The sequence below is a fragment of the Aythya marila genome, assembly GCF_965140915.1.
Source record: "Aythya marila genome assembly, chromosome: 2".
Classification (NCBI taxonomy): Eukaryota; Metazoa; Chordata; class Aves; order Anseriformes; family Anatidae; genus Aythya; species Aythya marila.
Window position 1 is genome coordinate 59,828,921 of NC_139043.1, and position 23,504 is coordinate 59,852,424.

The 23,504-nt window shown below is 37.3% G+C and overlaps 1 protein-coding gene across 1 annotated transcript in view; it reads right to left on the reverse strand.

The window, feature by feature from the left end:
- Positions 1-23,504, reverse strand: part of POU6F2 (POU class 6 homeobox 2) — a gene marked incomplete at its 3' end in the record, with an annotated part of 316,938 nt that overhangs the window by 77,080 nt on the left and 216,354 nt on the right. The window contains exon 5 of the mRNA XM_082752801.1: positions 20,448-20,773. Coding sequence (XP_082608927.1) covers positions 20,448-20,773 — 326 coding nt within the window. The remainder of the gene's footprint in view (positions 1-20,447; positions 20,774-23,504) is intronic.

Consider the following 23,504-nt stretch of genomic DNA (forward strand, 5'->3'; position numbering starts at 1 on the left):
AGCTGATGGTGACATCAATACTTAAGGTAGCCTAGCAGCTGTGGGCAACTTCCCTGCATATCATGGACAATTTTGTCCCTTTCTTAGTCAGCATAATTAAATCTTAGTCCACTGCTTTGAGATTGACTGATCAATTTTCACATATGTAGCTGGTCACACACAGAAATAACAATGTTCCTGAGTAATACAGAGTGCACCAGGGAGAGAAAACAGGAGGTAGAACACCTTTTGCTCTTATTTGGATGTGTTCTTAACCCAGTAATTTGTCACTGCTATCTATGAGAGAAAAAACAAACACAAAACTGCCAAGTGTATAATCCAAGTCCCAAAGCACTTGATGTGGAGACATTGCTGTTATTTTTAAAGTTGGAGTATATCTTGTCTTGCATGCCAAATTTAATACAGTGTACACTTTTCCACTCTAGTCAAATAAGAAATGCTTGAGGGAGTGCCTCTCTCACTAAGGACTGCCAATACTAGACACTCACTGATTTACCAGTCCTGGAATCAGGGTGATGCTTTGTGTTTCTAAAACCAGATCCTGCCTTACTGAATGAAGGACTGCTTAGTGTCACCAGGCAGGTAAGGCTCTGAACAGGGTGCTGCAATGAGAGCTCCACTGCTGTTTCTCAGAATGTTTAAGAGAAGATCAGAGAATAGAAGAGTCACAGTTAAAGTTTTAGTTGCGCCAGGAAGACAAACTTCTAACATTCACAGTCTGATCAATCTCTCTTACAATGCTTCCATTGCACTTGACCTTCTATACAGCTGATCTTGATTTACACCAGCATGAAATTAGTATTAGACTTAGGGTTTGACTAAGGCCTAGACAAAAAGCCTGACTAATGCTGTCAATAGAAAAAAGAAGATCAGATGTTTGCAGTTGCTTTGCAATGAATATTGATCAGTATCGAACATCTTTGAATTAATGTGCCGTCCTTTATTGAAGTCTCCACAAAAGGTAGCCATAGGTGGAAGTATGAAACAAACATCAGGACACTGCAAATAATGTACAAAATAGGACATTGTTAACTATAATTAAAAGAAAGAAGTGTTTCAGGTGATCTTCTATTTTCTATAACTATTTTAGGCAAAGGCATTATCTGAGCTTCATTCTATCAAGCAGTGTTTCACTGTTCTTCTCTATCACAACACTATCTAACCTCATTCTGCTAAATTACAGCTTTCCTAGGATTTTGCAGTTTTGGCCAGTACTATACTACAACTGAGAATGAGGTTTTACTGGAAAAGATTAGACTCAAATGTGAGGGCACTTTTCACACTTTTGTTCCTACCTCTTCTGTGTTCTCCTTTTCTAGAAGGGAAGAGCCAGCAGAGCCATCCTGAACTCAGATTTTGCTTTAGTTTATTTCTGATCATTTTAGGGGCCACATGAAACCAAATCTTTCTCGCTTACGATAATCATGTATGCAGTAAAGGAATGCAGATAGAAAGAGCACAAAATAGGGTGCTGAGGGCTTCAAGAAACATCTGGCTTAAAAGAGCAGAAGAGAAAGGCAAGGCTGAGTACCAAATACTCTAACATATAGAGTATGTTAGAGTATTAGAGTATGTTTGAGTATAATATATACTCTAGCATCTAAATTAAGCCTCCTGTAATGCCTATAACAACACAAAGCAAATGTTCCCTGCAATTTCAAGCGTTTTTCCTCCTATTGTCCTTGTTCATAATCAATGAGCTGCAGACATACAGATATTTCTGAGTGAGGGGGAAGATCAGAAATAAAAGTCACCTGTCTATATTATAACATGTCACTAATGTTAGAGGACTAAAAAACTTCAAGAAGAGGCTCCTTTGGGCACACTAATTACAGTGAAAGAGGTATTGTACTCTACGGGTTACAGCGTGACCATGGTATTTAATATCCCTTGACTCTGCTCCCTTAACACAGAGTTAAAGAAATGTTCTAACAGCATGGCAATAATATGGAAATATTTATTAGGAAAATGTAACTACAAAATAAGGGAATGCATTCCCTTCTTCAAGCGTTTCACATACAGTAAAAATAGAGACATAAAGTCAAACTGTTGAATTCTTACGCAACCTTCTACTCCTAGATATGTCATGAGAATTTTTATTCCTTCACAGTGAAAAGAGGGAACAACCCTGTTTCCTCCATGTTATTTTAACCTTTCCAGTACTCTGTCCTAGCCATAACAAAGAAAAAAATAAAGGAAAACACTTCATACTTGCAAATTCCCTGAAATTACCACTCAGATTTCATGCTTGAGTAATTTGCAGTCAGAATTTTGATGCAATTTGATTTGAAATATTTTGACTTCTGCCCATTTCCAGGAACTTCTGGCTATTTTACTATCTCAGATGCTAAATGACAGGTCAACACTGCAATGAGGAGCATGCAGAGTCCTACCAAAGCCTGACTAGTTAATGTCATTGCCATAATGAAGATGCAGTAATACGGGCTGCAGCATAGGGCTGTGTAAGAATGCCTGCAATCCTTCATATTTCCTTGTGTGAGTTACTGCATTTAATGCCCTGTTGTAGTGCCTTTGCTCTTCGTTGCATTGAATCTTCTTCACAAAATCTACCGCAGGTACATCAACACCCCTGCAATGCTAATTCAGCATTTGCAGACCAGAACAAGCTTGGACTACCATGCAATGCTGGAGGCCTTAGATTTCATAGGGAAAGAGGTTTATTCTAAACATCTACAAAGAGCAAGGAGACAACTCATATTCCTAGCCATGTGTACTGTTCTTTAACACTCTTTGGACATAGTATGTATTTGTTTTGCACGTAAATGCATAATTTTCTTCCATCTCACACCCAAGAGATGGTCAGCTTTTCATTACTGTAGCAGCCCCACAAGGAACACCCTGTGTATATGTCCACCATTAGTCCCCCCCCATCTTTCTGGCCTATAATGAATCTTAACTTTTCTCAAGATCATTGCTCATCACCTCAACAAGTACCGAAGAGTAAATGAAAATAGCCATCCCCATGGAAAAAAAAAAAATCATTTAATAGCTCAAACAAAATGTCATCAGTGCTGCGATAACAAAAGGTTTAAAGTGCATTACTGTTGTTTCTCTATACACTTGAGGGATGGCTACTAGGTCAGATGGTGCAGCAGTCCATGTAATCTCCTGAATGGAAAAAAATTAGGCTCAAAGTGCCAAATAGATGCCCACAACATAATATCAGGTAAAACAAACACATTTCTCCTACCCCCTCTCCCCAAATGTTAGAGAAATAGAGAGAAATTCCAGTCATTTCTCATTACTGTGAAGGTCAGCCTAGCTGGGAAAATTGTTTCTGCTTTACAATTCCCCAAACTGTAGAATGCAGTTAGAGTTCTGGACAAAAACTAATGTTGCATTCAAAGGGAAAAGAGGCTGATATGGCATTGCTGCAGTAATAAGAGAATTTTTTACTCTTTCCACTTCCCTGTGAACCTAATCAACTGTGACATGAGAAAATATACTGGGCTCACCCAGCCAGAATCTGACTGCCACCTGAAAATGTCCTCAATATTCCACTGTTTGGGATTTTACAATGATCCTTCCGACATCAATTTTGTACATGTACATCAAAATGCCATTAGAAATGCTTACAAACACCTCCTGCTCACAGGCCTGCACTCAGACTCCAATCGAAGCCAGTCTGTAAAGACTCCCTAGTCGTTGACTAAAGGTTTCTTTCGATTACTCATAAGAAAGCATTTGGTTATGGAAAGGCATCTTGGGGGAACCTGGGGGATCTCAAGATCTCCCCCCTGACCTTCCTTGTAAGCGCGCTTGAATGTCATTAGGAGCTGTATATATTGACGGTACTTTAAAACCTGCCTTTAACATTTAATTAATATCTGTTGACTTACTATGCTTCCTCATTCTCCTTGAGATTCAACAAATAAACCATACTTTTTCAGGGTTACAAGTATGTGGCTGGGAGAGGGAAGGTGTACTGAAAGAAGACAACAAGAACACATGGCATATGTATACGCTACTACTCTGAGTTATATGGATGGATAAGTTCTTTCCTTCACATAAATGAACTAATGTACACATGCACCACATACATGATGCAGTTGTAAATGAATTTAGTCTTAATAAATGCTTGGCATATTTAATGCATTTCTTGGTGACAGTTTTATTATTTCTCAGTGATGAAAAGATGAATAAATCTAAGGCAACTGAACAAAATGATATTATCACCCTCTTCTTTTGTTCTAATATTTACAGGAAATATTACAAGTGTTTGACATATGAATTGAGCATTTGACTGACTTTAATAACCATGTGATCAATATGAAGTGATATTTTTACAGTCTAAGTTCAATATTTAAAGGGTTGGGGGTCACAGATCTTTATCAAGGTACTCAGGCTGAAACTTTGTTTTCAGAATTTGCAATTCCTCTTTTTGTAAAGTTTGTACTGGCCTAATATCATTAAAAGTCAAGTTCTGCTCATAAAGTCTTAATTGTATTGGAGGCAGCAGGGAAGGGGTCATTTAGATGTTTAGGGATTTATTTTAACTGTACTTTTCAGAAGCATTTCAACACTTCATTATATTAAAACTAGTTTTGGCTAATAGGAAGTCACTCAATACCTACACTAACAATTATTCCTTATTTTTAGAAGATACTGATTATTTGAAAAATAAAAGATCAGCTTCAATCATACATACATGATATAACTTAAACTAACTAATCTTTCTGTATCAGTCATATATATATATATTTTAAATTTCCATTTAAAGCAGCTTAGGATGTTATGTTCAAAGTGAAAAGCTGCCAGACACAATCCAAATACTAGCCAGCTTTCCCAGGAAAAGTAGTGCTCTTGCTCCACTACAGTGGCACCTCTTCTCAAACAACGGTTAGAATATCAGGTAACCTAGAAGTTCATCACTCCCTCTTTTCTCCAGAGAGAACAAAACCAAACCAGTCTTAGCTTACATCTGGAATATTTACAAGGAGCCACTTGTGGTCTTCTACATTTATAGAAGTTGTTCATTAAAATTTCCAGCATGCAATTCTTGAAAAGAGATGTATGTACTTAGACTTAGTAAGCCACAGGTGCATTAAGTTTCTCCACCATTAATTAGAACTGTTTCCTTTGTCAAAGTTATGCACACTAAGACAAGTAGGACAGTAAGTTCTCTTTCTGACCTGATGAAGAATCAACTATTTATATTCCAAGATGGAAAAGTAAAAGCCCTCAAACATCCATTATTCTGCCACAAGACATTTACCACCATGAGTAGACCCTGGTCAAAGTGTCAAGTCTGAATCACATGCAATGAAAGGCTTGAACCTGAGGCTAAGACAATGTTTCACAAGATGATTTCACCAGATGACATGAATCATAGAATCATGGAATGAATAGCTTTGTTTTTTCAGTTAATCTACAATCTTTGCCAGAAAACTCTTGAATTAAAAAAGAAGAAAGGAAAAAAAAGAAAAAAGAAAAAAAAAGGAAAAAAGGAAAAAGGAAAAAAAAGTGTTGTCAAAGTCAACTGTTTAAAATAAGTTTACTAGGCATTTTGAAAAGGAGCAAACTGGAGAAAAATGAAGATGGTTTGATGAGTAAGTCCTAATGATTTCAAACCTCATTTCTTGTGGTAAAAATCCTTTGTCTAGCTCTGGACCATTTCACTGGCATGGCCGTCTGTATTTCATAGAGCAAACACTGGTGTGTTAGCTGTGAGAAGAAGAGGGAAGTATACCAATCTTTCTACTTTCTTAGGAGCCTCTTCCTCAGATCATCACCCTGTTGCCTTGATGTGTTGTATCACACCCTGGGAAATCTGAAAACAGCACCTTAATGTGAAGATTATATTTAATAGTGTGCAGCTGGACAATGTCAGATTCAGCTTTTCTAACACCAGATAGAATTTCTGAAGCCCATGGTGATTTCCAGGATAGAGATGTAATTTAAAATATTTTGTTACAGTTGTTTTTGCAAATATATATACATCTATTTAAGACTGAACAATTTATTGCATTATTATTTCCATAGGAACAGAAACTTTTCAAAAAGTGGTGGACATTTTGGTTATATTTAGAAACTATCTCCCTCTGTAAGCCCCCAAAGTGTTTTGGTAGTAGTGAAACACTCCAGTTTTTGGTCCTTCACTTCTCAAATTGCATAGGGTGCATGTATGTATAGTGAAGTGAAAAGGATGAAATCTGACTTCACAGTTTTATTTCATCCATGCAAAACTTTGTCAGCTACCTCTTTTTTTATGTTTTAGTTTTCCGGTTTGGATACAAATATCTGTTAAGATCATGGAACATCTTAAGCTTACTAAAAAGATTAGGCAAAAATTCGACCCATTCTCCCATGGGAAAAAATAAAAATAAATGCACCACATCCAGAAAAAGTTTAGCAGTTTTCAAGATCTGTTGCTCGGATGAGGGGTATGTCTTATATGAAAATAAGGCAACTTCTTTTTGGATAGAGCAGCACCTGGTTAGCCCTCAGGCTTCCAAGTGAGGTTTTTACCACGACTGTGATATCACTTTTTATGATTTGAAATAGAGAGTATTGTTAACTTAGAAAATCAGATCAAGACTTTCAAAAGTATACACTGAAGATGAGGCTTGCATTTCTTTACTGACTCATGAACTTAAATGATGTATATAAGTGTCAAACATTTTAAGATTCTGTTTAAGTTGATGCTTGTCAAAGAAGATAAACCCAGAGAACCAGATGTTTGTACATTTCACTGAGTGTTTTGAGGTTTCTCTGAAGGTTTTCCACATAAATGAATGCTATGCAAGCCATGATTACCATGAAATAGGTATGCAATATCTGGTGCAAAATGGCAGTAATGATGTTTTTTCATAAGTAATGGTCTCACAAAAAAGCATATCAGATGCATATGCTGACATTTCTAACAGCTATCCTTTTTATTTATTTATTTATTTTGTGAATAATTGCTCTTTTTCTGCTGGATCCATTTCCCCTTTGACTTGCAGACCCTTCTGGTAAATATCCCAGGGATACCCTCTTTTTGTTCCAAGACATAGCATAGTTTAGTGACTCGTAAAAGTGTCTGTTTCAGCCTTTAAATAATTTACATATTAGTATGTTTTCCTCAGTAAACTGTGGTAAACTCACATCAAGAAGAAATAGGGAAACCCTTTGTGTAAGTTACACTTTAAACAGTGCTGTAGTTAGTAAACAAAAAATTAATTATCTCCTGCTTGATAGGATCAGTAATCTTTGGGAGGAACAGACATCTCTGTAGAAGAAATAAATTAGGGTCTTTTGTTGAACAGGCAACCTAAAATGTATTATGATGCTTCATTCAGACATGTGAAAAATTGAAAATAAAATAAAAAACAATATCTAACAACAGACCTTTTACCTTTCCACCTCCCTTAGCCAATTGGGCTGCTCAAATGCTGACTAGCATGCAACAGCACTTCCCAGGGCAAAGCACATGTGCAGTTGCCTTCAAAAGCCTTTAATTTTTCTTTTATTTGCTTACTTAAGGTCAATTGTATTGAAACCTCCTATCAGACAGACCTGGCTCAAAGTTTGCTTCTTGATGGACCACTAACTGGCCTATGCACAAGGTTTTGTACTTTTTGTACTGTTTTCCTTTTTGTATTATTTTCAACATAATCCTTAGTACCATTACAACGATGTAAATATGAATTGCTTAGAGGAACCTGCTATAAAGTTCCTTTTATGAAGTTTCTTAATCATGACGTTCTTATGTAAATCTATGAAGTTATAATGTTGGACAGATATACCTGAATTTGTGTATGTTCAAGAGCTCAGTAACTTAAATAAACACAGAATACTGTACAAACATGGCTGGTTTGGTCTAAATTTTGGCATTCACAAATTATCATTTTCCTGTGATATAACTTACTGATAAGAGCAAGATTTGTCCAAGAAATCCGGGGGATGAAACTTGTATTTTGGTTCCTTCAAGAACTAAGTAATTTCTACAGTTTACATCTGTAGGAGTGTCTCAACCCTTCTGAAAATGAGATCAGTGCTTATTCAAGAGACTAGCATTAGACTTTTGCACAGCATTATTTAATTTTAACTTGTCTACAGACCCTTTGTCCAAAGGCTAATAGAACACAATTACACTAGGCTAGGAAAAATTTGATAATGTTGTAGGCATTCTTACATTCAAAAATCCCTATTGTCAGTTTTCCCCAATAACTCCGTTAGTGGCATGCTATTGTATCTCAGTCATAATCAAGTGAGATGAAAATTATTCTGAGAAGTAATGTATGAGGAAACAACAGGGGGTACATATCAACACAAAGGATGCAATGGCCCACAGTGCATGTACTAAAGCAAAGGTCTTTATTGCCTTACTATCACAACTGCTGAGTTTAAGCCTCTTTTCATGGATGTTGAAGGATACTTTAAATTAGCTTCAACTATTCCATGAACAGGTTTGATTAAGAGATGGTTTGTACTGTACCTCAGCATACTGAGTAGTGCCAACTCTGGGAATAGTCTAATGGAAAGAAAATGAATGGGAATGAGGACACACTTGAGTACGTCATTTCTAACATTTTCTCATTCTCCAGAACTCTTGTAGACAAATATATCAATTTCTGAACAAGAATTAGGCTAATAAGACATAATACAAAAGTATACCATGAGCACATTTAGCCAGGGCAATGTTTTTGCACCAACTTAAAAGCACAGTCTCCAAGAAGATACAAAGCTTTAACTAAATCATTTCTCTACTATGAAATGATGGTTACATTGGTATAATTTCTGCAAATACATAAGCCTTCCATAAATACTTTACTATGCATTTGTATCATGGCACAGATTTAAATTCGAAAAACTTTAATCTCTTTTTAAAATATTAATGTGATTTTTTTTTCCAAAAAATGAGTAAAGCCATAAAAAAATATTAAAATTCTGACCCTCTAGCCCCAGAAGTTGATTTACACTTACTGTTAAGTATGTTAGCAACTCTCAATTTTTTTCCCATTGCCTACATATTACTGACATTGCTACAGGTTAAGACAGAGTTATAAAGCTGTTCCTGTTACTAGTGAGTGCTTGCTTTTCAACATTTTAAAGTGAAAATGTGAACAAACCTTTGAAAAGTGACTGAATATTTCAATACCAATATATTTTGCATGTAAAATATAAAAATCTTCGTGTTGCATTTGAAATCTGATAAATATTTATTATCAATGCTGTTTGCTTTTAATCTGTGCAGGATATCACTCCTCCAGCTTTTTAGTACTTAAACAAAAATGGCATTTACATTACAATATTGCTTGCCAACAATCTCATTTTCTGGTTTAGTCAGCAGCCTTCATGCTTGATTAGTCTTTAATTATACAAATACCTACATATTAAAAAAGTTTTCTTTTTTCCATACTTTGAGCATGTAATTATTTTCTCTTGCATGCAATAACCTTTAATTTTAGGATTAAGCAACTGATTCTCTTTAGTATGGATGGATTTTTTCAAGTGTTAAAGCAAATTTGGTTATTGTATTATGAGTAGGAAAATTAACTTTAGGAAAACCTTTCATTAGTGTATTTGGCAGCACACTGAGCAGCTGACAGAAACTTCAAAATATTCAATATACTTGAAAACAAAATGGATACCAGATCTGTGTCCTCTGAAATCAACAGCAATGCTACTCTGAATTAGAGTGAGTGACTAGAGCTATACAGTTACTCTTTTCAATACTCCTTGCTTTTGTAGTTTTAGTGTTACAGCAGCACCTAGAAGCCCATTTGAAGATCAAGGTCTCATTGCATTTTACCAAAAAATGTAAAAGTTAGCAGTATAAACAGATCAAGCAACAGTGGGAGAATCAACAAAAGAACAGAAAGATTAAGTGACATGCGAGTGATACAGCTGGAACTGCAGTCTGGCATTCTTGACTCCAACAACCCACTTATGAGAGCATGGTACTTCCTGATGTAAACTATTTTTCAAAAGTGAATTCAATAAGCGGAGGCATAACTTGATAACGAGATTAAAGCTAAATATGCAGATTGTATAGGGCAGTGAAGAACTCCCTCCATCTCTTCCCCTTCCCTCTCCTTTCTTCCCTGCAGTTTTCACTCATGAGAGCATGGACTGCCAAGTTTGGGTCTGTAGGACTGACATATGTTATCTCTATACCTGCTTGTACATTTGAAGTACCAGTGATTTCCCCCTAGACATACTCTTTGAATGCCTATGGGGAAAACATCAAGGATTTTTAGAATGGTTTGGTTTTCTCAAGTTTTATTTTTATATTTGTTTTACATGAACTGAAAATTCTGTCAGACATACATTTTGATTGCATTGGGAATGTGTTTCATAGTCAGAAGACAGTTAAAAAAAAAAAAAAAAAAAGGAAACTGTAATTCTAAGAGCTGGGGGGCTGGGGAGAGGGGGGCAGGGGGAAGCGGGAGAAGAAGAGAAACCTTCCTAATAGCATATTGAGCTCTATCCTGTCTCATTTGTGAGCTATATGAAACCTCCTGCAAACTTCCCTAGTAGTAGGACTATGTCTCATTATATAAAGTGGAAAGTTGAAGAGGTAGGATGGAAATGTACACAGCATCTTATACCAGAATGGTGATCAGTGATACAAATTCAGCCCTTCACAATATCAGCACTTCTGTTTTTTGGTATCTCTCCCAGTGGAAAAGGTCAGTAGGAATAAAGGCACTGTGGGTAACAAAGATACTGTTTTTCTATACTCTCCTCCTCCCAACATTTTCCTTTTCCTCCTAAAAAATCAGGCCATGTCCCTGGGGAATCGTATGCTAATGGAATCCGTGCTTTCAGGTGAGTCCTGGGAGCAAGACTGCATTCTCTTTAGTTGTTTCTTCCTGGACCTCGATCTCAGTACAGCCCTATTCCTCATCAGCTGCCCTCCCATGGAACACGGAGTTCCCAGCATGGGTGTTTCAGCTGGCACTCTGTGAGGTGTTCCCATGCCCCTGGAGAAATGGCAAGAGAGGATCGATCCTTTACCTCCTCCTACCCACTTCCAGTTGGAGCCATCAGGAGAGTATTGGAGCCACATAAGGAGAGCATTGCCCGAGTTGGGAGGGAAGCGCTCCAGTTGGATGTGGCTATCCAGAAGGTTGCAAATGGGATAATAATGTTACTATAGCGAAACTTATGAGATTCATCAGAATCATCTTCTGATATCAATTTAGTGGTCACTGCTAATACAGATTATTGTTCTGTAGCATAGATTGTGATGTCACCAGATCCATACTAAAAAGCTTTTCTTTATAACATCTTTATTTTTGCTAAAAGTCTAGGATCCTCCCAGGTCTGACTGCCTTCCTGATGTCATTTACTAGCAGATAAGTATTTCTTAACAGGTATACAAAGATATTGCAACAGTGACTGCTGCTTTATCTTTATTTTATGAATCTCAGCTTGTTTCAGAACCAAAATGAACCGTCATCATTCTTTTATTAAAACAATAATCCTAGCAATTTGTAATTTGCTCTTTTTGCACATCAGTTCTTCTCTTTTGGAAACTCTGGTTTGCCTTCCAAACTCTTCCAGAAACATAACCTAGCTCTGTTCTCTGATTAGAGTCCTCATGGGATATTTGATCATTTTTAAGCTATCAAAAATAAGTCAAGCTCCTGTCCTGAAGGAAATTGTCTAATACAAGATATAGTTTCTGATGAAAACAATAAGCTGAAATATTGAAGTGTTTCAGCAAACAAAAATTTACATTTGAAAATGATGATCAATATTAGAAAATTTCGAATCATCATGTGGATTAAAGAGTTTTCAATTTCTTTTGTAAAATCACTATTTTTTAACCAACTCAATGTATTAAACTGTTTACATACAGTTTGAAGTATTTTTAAACAAAAACTATCCCTAGCTTATTTCCTAGCTCAACAAAAGAAAATTAAAATAATTACTTTTTTTTTTTTTTTGGGGGGGGGAGGGGGGGGGCTGTAGTAAAATTTAGTGAATTACATCATTCTTGGAAAGGAAAACACCACTTAGAAAATTCCTGATTAGTTCAAATTACTACAGTATCAAAATAAAAACTGGGTATGTTTGTAGGTAAGACAAAAATCTTTCTGAGACTCACAGTCAACAGTGCTCATCTAGTCTCTTGTTCTCTTTCCTTTACTTCATTTCCTTTTTCAGCTGGTGGCAAATATCTTCATTTCTTGAAGTTGTCCTGGATCAGCAGCAAAAAATACAGTGGTGCTTGTACAAGACAGGTTGTCCTAAGAATCTTTCAAACTTTGCTCGTAGAAAGAATATTAGAAATCTCACAATAGATTTCTTTTCCATATTAAAATTTTATAGTGGTGTCCCTTAAGACCCACAACCTATCTCCTCCTAATATGGATTCAACCAGCAATTTATAAATTAAAACACAATAATAATTTTATAGTAGAATGTAGTATATTACAAGCACATCATTGAAAAATAAATTTTAGGATCATCACATACACAAGATATTAAGTCTGACTGTTGATTTCCTACCTGCTGGGACATGCCTTCTCATGTGCTGTTATATACCTGTTTGCTTAAGTTGTCCTGATTTTCTCATATCTTAACCCACTAGGAACTCACAAATGCCCATTTGCTGGCTTGTGCCTGAGGTGGTAACCTCTGACCTTTTAATTTTCCAGTTTCCACATAATTAATTGCTAGTTACTTCAAACAAAAGTAGAAGGTTGGTAGAGAAAGAGGAAAAATGAAACAAGAAGGATTTGGGAAGCTCATGTTTCTAGCATGACCCCTTGGATAAAAGGATGCTTTTTTTTCCTTTTGCCTAATTTGTTTCTAGTTGCAGCACTAAGGTCAGAATAAGCCAAGAGAATGAATGGAATAAACGTCCTGATGGGCTGCCCGAAGCTGCCTGGTGTTATGGATCAGCGTAAAACCAGCTCTCTTTCCTGTGCCTAGGCCGATGTAACCCACTGGAGTGGCAAATTACATCAGACCTACAGCTGTAACCCGACATTATGATTAATTTGATCAGTAATTTCTCCTGTTTTTCATTTTAATCGGTGTGACTATTCTGCTGTGGCAGGTCTTTCAGATCTAATTAAGATAAATTTCAGAGTAAAAGACTTGGCAGAATTTTTGAGTCAAATCCGAGCGTCAAGTGTGAAGACCTGCAGCACCAGTCAATCAATTTCCAGTAAAGACGGCAGGCTGTAACTCAGCAATCAACCCATTAACACTTAAGCAAATTTCATAATCTCCAGGCCTGTGCTTAGTCACTCTCTCAAAACATTCTGGCTACCAATAAAAAAGAGGAAGTTTTATCATGTTTTTTAAACACTTGCCCTAAACTGCATGTGCTAAAAGCACCAACAGAATCCACAAGTGGACACTGATAGACCTCTGCAATAGTGCTGTAAAAAGGCTTAATTTTAAACTTTAAAACACAGCCTAGAGTGTTTTTTGTTGTTGTTGTTGTTTGTTTGTTTGTTTTGTTTTGTTTTGTTTTTTAGGTAGCACCTGGAAACTGAGCAACTTCTTTTAAGCACTTACTCGTACAAGGAGCTTTGAATGATATAACATATCAGGGCCATACCACTTCCTGAATATAGCTCCTCATTCAGATTCAACAATCCCATCAGGTGCTCTGTGTTCACTTGGTCCACTTGCTTCCAAATAGAAGAAATTTCTCACAGAACTAGAAACCTATAATTACTTGCAAGTTATGTATATATATATACACACACACACACACACACATATATATATTACGAAGAAGTGAGGGGTATGAGGAACCAAGGGAAAATAAAGCCATGTTTTGAGATATTCTCTCCTTATCTGTAAATTTTTGGAAATAGGAATGAAAAGAGAAATTAAGAAAAATGACTTCTATCAAACCTGATCTACTGGCTTCAAAAGAGAATGTGAGGGGCTGTGTCATTTTATTATTTTTTTTGTCCCTAAGGCACCCAAGGGTCCTCCTCTCTGGTTAGAGAGGCTTTGGGATCAGGAGACCTTATGGGAATACAGATCCTTTCCCAAATTTTTCCTGGGAGGATATTATTTATTTATTTCCCCGTTTATTAAATACTTCAGTTGCTTTAGGGAGTTTATTAAATGCTCCTATTTCAGAAGCCAGAGCTTGCTGGGCAAACAGCTCTGTTTTCCTCTCCATCAGAGAATTCTCTAGCAAAAGGTTTCCTATATTAGCCTCAGCTTCTGCCCCTTGGGTGCTAATAATGCCAGTTGTTTTGCTCAAAGATTAATTTCCTTTGCTTTAAATGTGAATCAGACACTGGTACTCCTTGTGCTTCTGAAAATAGCAACACCTGCAGAGTATGTTTGGATGGACCAGGCAGCTAGCACTCCAACTGAGAGAAGGTTTCCTCAGGGAATGTAGAGACTTGCTTATAAAGTTTCTTTGAGAGCCCTTAAACATCTCCTTGCTCTTTTTAACTGCAGTATTCAACAGTCTTACAGAGCAAAGACCCAAATAAGCAGTGAGCTTCTACAAGAAGGAAGACATCTGAGGAAAAGACTTGAAACCCTACTCAATCCTGTGGATGAATGTGGTCTTACACAAAACTGAAATCAGCCTTTCTGTGGAAATGACGTCTTTCAGGTAGACATGAGTAGCAGTAGCTCTCAAACAAGCTAGATCTGTCAAGAAACCAGCTTGCAAGTTTCTGCACTGTGCACTGGAGCCAATGAGCCAGGTGCAGTGCAGGGACAGCCAAGTATCCAGCTAGGACAAACTGCCACGTTGCCATCATGGTGTGGACAACTGGTAGTAGACCCAGGAGGAATGAAAAGGATCATGGAAGCACTCAGAAAAGGTTAAAAGAGGAAAGGATGTCCTGGGTACACCAAAACTCAAAGCCAAATTATTTTCTCAAGCAAGGTTCAAAGTTGTATAGAGGAACGTCTGCATGGTTCAAAGATCTATTGCAGGAGCAGTGGCAAAAGGAAAAGCATAAAACAAAAGGAGGAGACCTGAATCACAACAGCATTTGGGACAGGTTATATGCCTATGTGTATGGTGGGACATCTGTATGACCATGACTCTCTAGCAAGTAGAAATTTTTGAATAGTATTTGCTTCTTCCACTCATGAAATCACCTATACCAACCCCAAAAAATAACTAAAATGGAAGAATACTCAGAAATCTGAAACTATCAGTAGAACAAGATGTTTAAATCTTTCTGGACCTGTTTGCAGGAGCAGGGGATGAAATATACAAAATATTCTGAAGAGTTCATCAAGCTCAATTTAATTGAGCTGATTGCAAGGGAGGTTACATATTATTTAGAGCTGAGACCTCGGTCTTGCTAGTACCTCCTGGAAACTTACTTAGGATCAGCACTTCAACAGACTTAACTATATACAGGTCATGGGCATGAAGCTTCCTGAATAAATATGTGCTTTATGAGTCTGTATCACCTGTTGCCTTTTGATGTGCAATATTTGACTACCTAATGACACCAAAAATTGGGAAACCTTGGAAAGTGGGTACAAACCACTGCATTTGCTCACCATTTATGAAATATTTAATTGCCAAACTGACTCAGAAGTAACTTGGGAACAGATTCTGACAATCCCATGTTGCATAGTATTGCACAGCAGGAAAGCTAGATAATATTATCAAAACAAAACAAACAAAAAAACTCAGTGGGTGACTGGTGTCATAATCTTATAATCTTGATCAAGTTTTCTTGATCCTAGGAGTCAATGAGCTTGCAAAATACAACAGGTCTCTGATGTGAACGCAGACATACATGGCCTCTGACTGTACTCCTTGCAAACTTATCCCAGCTTTCTTCCTCAGACAGAGACCTCATTGTTTCTTCTGTTTCTTAAATATATGCAAATTTGTCAAAGTATCAGTATACACTGAGATTTTTTAAAGTAGATTTTTCTTTAATGAGAAGCTAACCGGTGAATGAGGTTCAGGGGAAAGAGAAGGGGCTTTTTTTTTTTTTTTTTTTTTTTTTGATTGTTGGAGCCTCGGGCATCTGTGTACACATTCTCCCTCATTTACAGCTGAGTATTGCAGCCTTTCTGCTTTTCTTTTCTCCTTTGTTATAAAAGTGTTGAGGTGCCAAATACATTATTTAAGATTAGTATGAAAATTTAATCTGAAGGAGGTTCTGTTTTTGCTATCCTAGTTTGCTATTACTTGCAAGATTTTCTCGGTTGTTGCCATCTCCCCCATTTCCCTTCTTCCCTCCTTTTATTATTATTTTTTCTCACTCATCATCTTCCATCAGCTCCAGTTATTGTAGGTAGGCTTCTATGACAAAAAGGTACTTTAGGAAAGAGTTCTGAAAATGGTCAGAATAATTTTACAGTGGGGCAATCCCTGGGGGATTTCCTGTTTGTCTGTTCCTATTCACACGCGAACAGAGCAGTAGAAAACATCGGGAATTTCTCTATTCCTAAAGTGTGACTCTTCTTTTGTAGATATGGCTGTAGGTAGGTTCATCTTATCCATACTGCTAAAACATACAGTGAGTGTCAGCACTAGAAGCTAACCTCCCATTTGGAGCCAGTTAAATATATGTTGCTGATACAAAGCACCTTATTCTGGCAGTCAAGCAGAATAATTGGCTACTTAGTACTTGGCTCATCTAATTTTATACAGTGTATAATCAAGATCTTATGGCTCCAGAAATTTAATTGAATGGAAACTCTGTAGAGTGCTAACTATGCTTTGAAGTTGCAACATGCTGGCAATTCAAGAACCTATATAATTTCCCCTGTAATAATATTAAAAATGCACAGGAGAGGCGTATTTGGAAAAGTATATGTTCCCAGAAGTATAGTCCACAGTTTACAACATGAGCTAGGTTGTCTCTCACCTCTGGATTGCTTTGTTTCAATCAATTAGAACAATGAAAGTAAAAGTAAGACTACAGCTACCTACATGAGGAATTTCACCATTTTAAAATGAAGGGAAGAGGGTCTTCCATCATCTACCTGACCCAGAACCTGCTGAAATGCATTTCTGCTTTGGAAAATTCTCCTCTCTTTGGTGTCTTTTGCAAACCAGTGATGAACCTGGTTCTACAGTGTTTTCCCTTTACCAGTATAAATTTGGAGCATCATCCCTAATGTTATCACAAGAATCCAGTCCCTGGAACTTAAAGTAAGGTTTTTCATCTTTGTATGCCATCATTAAAAGCCTTCCTAAAAAAAATAATATGTTTTTTAACTACAATCTAACCCACTGAAATGAGTGAAAAATATTGACAAAATTGGAGCAGAGTATTGCAGAACAATCTGACAAGAATCGTTCTGAGAGTTTCAGCTGGTGTACAGTGCATCAGCATTATTAATTTCTGATCATCTAGCAAAAGTACCTTGCTCAGGTACACCTAAGCAAGTCACTTTCATTTAATTTTCTTTCTGAAGGACATGACAGCATCTGTACATTTTGAGATGTAATTGCTGTTATCCTTCAGAGTTTTTTGAAACAAACACAATCATCCTCCTGAATTACTGACTTTCCATGACAATTTTTTGAGGTTGCATTGTTCTAAACTAATATCTTTCAGACATATCCTGAATAATGTAAAAGGATAAAGCCCACATGAAAAAATCAAGAATTCAGAAATGAAATTTAAGCTGTCAAACTTTAACTTAGTTGATCTTTATTCCCTTAATATTCTGCAAACAAAACCCATTTCATTCTAGTTCATAAAGATCATTACCTTTGAGGCCATAGTATCTCTGAATTTAGTTCTAGGTTGATTTTTAAGTTAAAACATCAGACATTTAAACAAGAAAAGCACATTCTAAGCAGCTATTATGGACTGGACATAGAAACTGTTGCCAAATGTGGACTCTCTCCTTTTTTATTTTGTTTATGCTTGTATGGTAGAAAACAATTTCAGATCCAGTCCTGAAGCTAAACATATGGAGTTAAAGCAGCTTTTCTCTGCAGGATTTAGAATGGAAAGTCAAACTTCATGGAGGTGAGTTTAGCGTTGCTCTGCTTTAGAAAATACATGACCATGTCCTTCAACCATATATAAAGTACAACAGCAGCTCCTCTGGAGATATTTCTGACTATCACTTGTTTGCATATTAGAGTTAAACTATTTGCATATTACAGTTTAACTATTTTCAGTTATATGACAGAGGATGTTTCAAGTTCTTAAGTCCTATTAAATGCAGTATCTTAGGTAAACCTGAGAAGCATTACACTTGCTGTAGAAATGGCTAAAAGGCCAAATCAATGGCCATACATGCATAATTAAGGCTAGTCCTGAAGCATTGTGCTGAATCTAGTCTTCTCTTCTGGATGTCAGCACATAGCACGTTTGTATCTGTGGGTATACCGTTGGGTATTCGTGGCTACTTAGATGGTGATGATCTTTGAGAGGTAAGAATGTAAAAAATTCCCACTCCTCAGTTTATTACTAACTCTTTAATGCTGAGCCAGAGCTGACAGCTAATGAGTTATAATTCCTTGGCTGTTGTTCTGAAAGTGCCCTGGTCATGCAGCTGGCTTAGCAGTACTGGCCAAACTCAGACCAGTGGGAGTGCCAGACCTCTCAGTTTGGTATTTTTCATTAGTTCTAATCCCAGTTCCTAAAAGGTATGGGAGATAGTATTTGAACTAAAATGACGTCAGAGTACTTGAATCCCATCTTCCACTACTGTCTGGCCTGCCTTATTCAGACTGCCCTCATAAGGGTAGTTATAAAGATATGAATGCTAAAGGGAGTGCTGTGCCAAGGTGTCTCCATAAACACATTGACATTGGCACCTGCTATGCAAGGAATTGTTCGTTTTACATGCTTTTACTGTACTTCCTGGAGTGAGACGTGACTCCACAAAGCTAACAGTAGAAACTGCTTGGCCAGTACCTGTAGGTCACACATGAGACTGAAAGTACTCGAAATCAGAGGAGATTTAGATTGGGATTGGAGGGTATATGAGAGCTATGATTTAGATTCAGTGTTAGTACAACCCTCTTGAGGTATGTTATCTAACATCATCCTCTTTCCTTCATACTCTAATGTTAATTTATGTGTGCATTTGCTCTGCTTAGAAAACTGAATGCACAACAATTTTAAAAGTAAAAACATTTTGCAGGCAGTTTTAGCAACATATAGACTGTATGCTTAGTGTACATACACTAATGCTGTACTGAAACAATAACATGTAACAGAAGCTCCTCTGGAACTATTCCTGTCTCTTTATGTCAATAATTTGCATACTAATGGGTCCCGAAGCACTCACTAGCATGACAGACTGGGCATTAAGGGGTGGAAAAGTAGTCTAAGACAATGCACAGCAGAAGCTCTAGAAACTTTCTACACAACTGTAAGAAAAAGCTAAGGAAACAAGGACACATTTCTTGTGGACTTTTAAGTCTATTATCTAAACCATTAAAAAATCAGATCTGATGCAATTTAGTTGCAACTCCTCAGGTTAATGCAGGTTTAACTGGTCATATGGCAAACACAGCTTCTTGTAAACCAATTCTCTTAATTGCATCAAAAAAGGATTTTTTAATTATTAAGCTAATGCAGTTTAATTTCTGAAGCAAATGGCTGAAGCCATGAGAGTGGATAAAACCTTTAAAATGGGGTCTCAAAATTTAGAGAATAAAGTGAACACACACTTGCTTTTTGTCAACATTTCTAGCTGGTTTCTAAATGCAGTTCCACTGCCCATCTTGAGAGAGTATTCACTTCACAGATTACCCTGGTGTTTATTCAGAACCACCCTTGCTGGTATAGGCAAAGCTGCTCTTGCAGGACATGAATACTACGCGAGACATACTATGTAAGAACACACAAGTGTAAAAAAATAGGATCATTGTATTAGAGATATCTTATTTCTTCCCAGGAATTCCAAGATGGGAAGAGTCTAGCATCAACATGGGTGCCATAGCTGTTGATGTGGTCTGTTAGAAAACATCTATATTGGTGGAGCAAGCACCAAGGACTGATTCTTTGGCATTCTGAACGTTGGAGCCTATACCACACTTCTTAATAGAAGTATTTGATCCTTAACAGGACAAATTTTTGGGCTGTGGTTTCAAATGGAAGGGTAACCCATCCATCCTGTGCACACGCATACTAGCCAAAGCTCTATTTCTTTTACAGGCGGTCAGATCATCTGCTGATGAGTAGCTAACTTTGCTGCCCTCATAAGTTATCATAAAGGCTCACTACTGGGAAAATACCATTTGTGAAGGTTGCATGCTGAATCCGTTGAAAAAAATAGATAGTTTTATATGGATTTTACAATATGGGCTTTAAGAGCAAAAGATGATTATTATTCAGAAAGAAACAAGCTAGGACCATCATTTGTTATGCTTTTCTGACTTATCAGGCCTTTTGGCTTGTTTTAAGCAGCTTGCCTGTAAGGATTAACTACTATGAGGTGGAATTTCTCAGCTTGTATGGTCAGAAGGTGTAACAGTCATTTGATTTCCCCTTGCAGTAGCAGTATGCACTTTCTGTTATTAAATCATTAGAGATTTGTACATAGTGCCTTACCTGCAATGGATTTGGTGAAGTAAGAGGAGATGGAAGGCCATGCCCTGGTGACTGGCTGGGTTTCTGAGGGGAGCTGGAGGACTGTGGGACTGGAGGCTGTTGGCTCTGGCTCTGGGACTGCGTTTGGTTCTGCTGTGGTGGTGCTGATGGCTGTGGCTGTGGCTGCTGGGTCTGCTGTGGTGGCTGTGGAGTCTGTGCCTGCTGAGTTTGCTGCTGCTGCTGGCTTTGCTGCTGCTGCTGCCCTTGCTGCTGCTGTTGTTGCTGTTGATGCTGGAGCTGCTGAAGATGCTGAAGCTGTTGAAGCTGGGAGTTCAGGGATGAGGTAGCTGCGAATTGAAGAGAGGGAAGGGAGTTATGTAGGTTTCAGCAATACCTACTGTTTTAAAGATATCCTGAACTGAATTATGGTTCTCTTATATTGTGGGGCACATGGACCACTGAGGTCAGCTGCCCTCAGACTACAGGTTGTGGCAGCATATAGTGAACATGTTCCCAGCCTTTGGTTCTGGAATAAGGGATGGACTTCACTGGAGGCAGTAAGACCAAACCTTCTGAAGGGCTAAAGCTCTGCCCACTGGACAGGCATCAGAGCTGAGTGGCAGTCTTTGCTCAGACAAGCTTACTAGTGAAGCCAACGGGAATTTTCCTTGCCTGAAGAAGAGGCCGGGGATGTCACTGTATGCATCATAGCAAGAACTCATAACATGAACTGGTGCTGTTATATAGAGCAGGATAAAACCATAGTTTTAAATAAAGGATGCTCTGAAAAGAGCTTTGTCACATCTATATACAGCAGGTGTTAAGGAATGAAATGTTCAACAATCTTTTTTTTTTTTTTTTTTTTTTTTTGGTGAAATGCATAGGTAGAAAAAATACCCAAAAAATGCATGTCTCTGAAATTAGAGCTGCTCCTTATCATTCACATCTAAAAGCTATAAAGTTCCCCTTGTGAAATAGGGTAGGTATTCTGTGCACTTGTACTGCTTCCTTACTCCTGATAGCAAAAGTATGTCGTGCTGTGCTACTATATGCTCCAAATGTGAGCTTAGAAACCGGTGGCTTGCATCAATCTGCTGGCACAAAGGTGCAAACTTTATCTCCCAAATTGACTAAGGCATCGATTAAACTCAGGAAGGCAAGAAGTTTGCCACAGGGATGTCACTAAGGAACAGCAGCCAGAACATCACAGGAACCTGATGCTTCCTGGGGTTGCCCCTTAAATAAGTCATTCCGGTTTCTGGCCTTACTCACTTTAATTGATATTTTCGGGGTTGTGTTAGATGGCTATTGGATCCCAAGAGAAACAGCTTATAAAGTCAATGCACTACTTTGCCCTCTGTACTGTGTTTCCAACAACATTCCATATTCTAATTTCCATCATCAGAAGTCACAGTAAACTGGGCATGAATCAAATTTGTTACTTCTAAAATAAGACTCAGATTTCACTGCCAAAACCATTGTTCACCACTCTATTTGTAGATTGGCAGATAAAGTCAAGTTATCCCCACTTTCTTTTTGTGCTGACATCCCTGTTTCAGCTTTCCAGATGTCTATGCCCCGGGGATGAACCTGAGGTCTTGCTATGACTTATGAAATCAATGAGCCATAAACTGGAATAAGAAAAAAGACAACAAAAAGGGGAAAGAATAGGCAGAATGGGTAAGCCAGAAAAGGCTGTACAAAGGAAGAATAAAAGGATTGGCAGGAAGAGCTGTTGGTCACTCATTCCTATATTCACAGCTAATGTAAATTTTCTTTCACCAAAGGAAGAAATCAAACTAGAAATACATCTTTTTAAGAATTATTGTCATGTGTGACTTCAACAAAGAACCTAAATAAAGTAAAGAAGGAGGAATGGTAACACCGATATATTTCTATTAGTAAAATCGCTTGTGGCAGCTTGGCATTTCAACATAAAACAGAGTGACCATCAGATTAAAAACTCACATGGTATCCCATGCAAAAGAAATTAGCCTGGAGAAGTAAGCGTACACTTCCATCAGTTCCACCATCAGAACCTAAATGCCCCAAAGTCAAGACGGTAGCAAGTGAAAATACAATCTGAGGCACTGAGAACAAAGAATGGAAAAGGTGTGTATACAAGAAAGTAACTGGACAGACAAATATTAATAACACCATGAAGCACCTTAGATGACAAAGAATGCTATTCATCAATTCCATCTGTAGGTATGCATACAGACGTGGAAAGACCTTTTCAATTACCATAAGGAAGAACCTAATCTGGACCAGCTCTTTACCTTGTGCAGGCCATTTCCTCACCTGTGATAGTCTACCAGTCTGGACAAACCATTGATAACTGGAACCAAGAATTCAAATACAACATGTCCCTACTGATTCCATAGATTTTAATATAGAATGATCTTATAAATTTATGGTATACAAAAATATCTTTTGACATATATGGCTAAAGGTAAAATCATCACTGCCTTCTTAAAATGGTGGCATGTGAGGAAGGCATAAGCAGAATTGTAAGGAAGCCCAAAATGTAGAAGAAATGAAGATTCTTGACAAACTAAAACAAATGAAGAGGTGGTTACAATACATTGTAATAAGTTTATTCTTTCATGTCTTTGCATATAGATCAAAGGAATCAGAAAACTAGTATTTAATAAATAGAAGTATCAGTGTTCCCCACATAGCATAAAATTTATTTCAGGATGCTTCCATTGAAATATTGTTAAATGCATATATTAGTAGCCTTGCAGGTGAAAAAGTTGCAGCGTCTAAAGCATGGATACAAATACACAGAAATAATAATGGTCTGTTTGTCTGATATAGGAAAAAACACTTAGTGAAATGCAGTTTTAATAAATGTATGAATCTTTTTAAGAAAGAACGATATTGTTGTGAAGTGTTGGGATTTGTTTGACAGAATAGTTATCCTAACAGTAGGCCTTGGTTTCATTAACGAGTCATACTTTGGTCAACTGTTGAACTACTGTCTTAAAAATGAAATCTTTATTAAATTGCCATTCTCCACAAGGCCAATACTCTGTTTAATGGACATTTTGATCTGCGCATTTTTTCTTCTGCCAA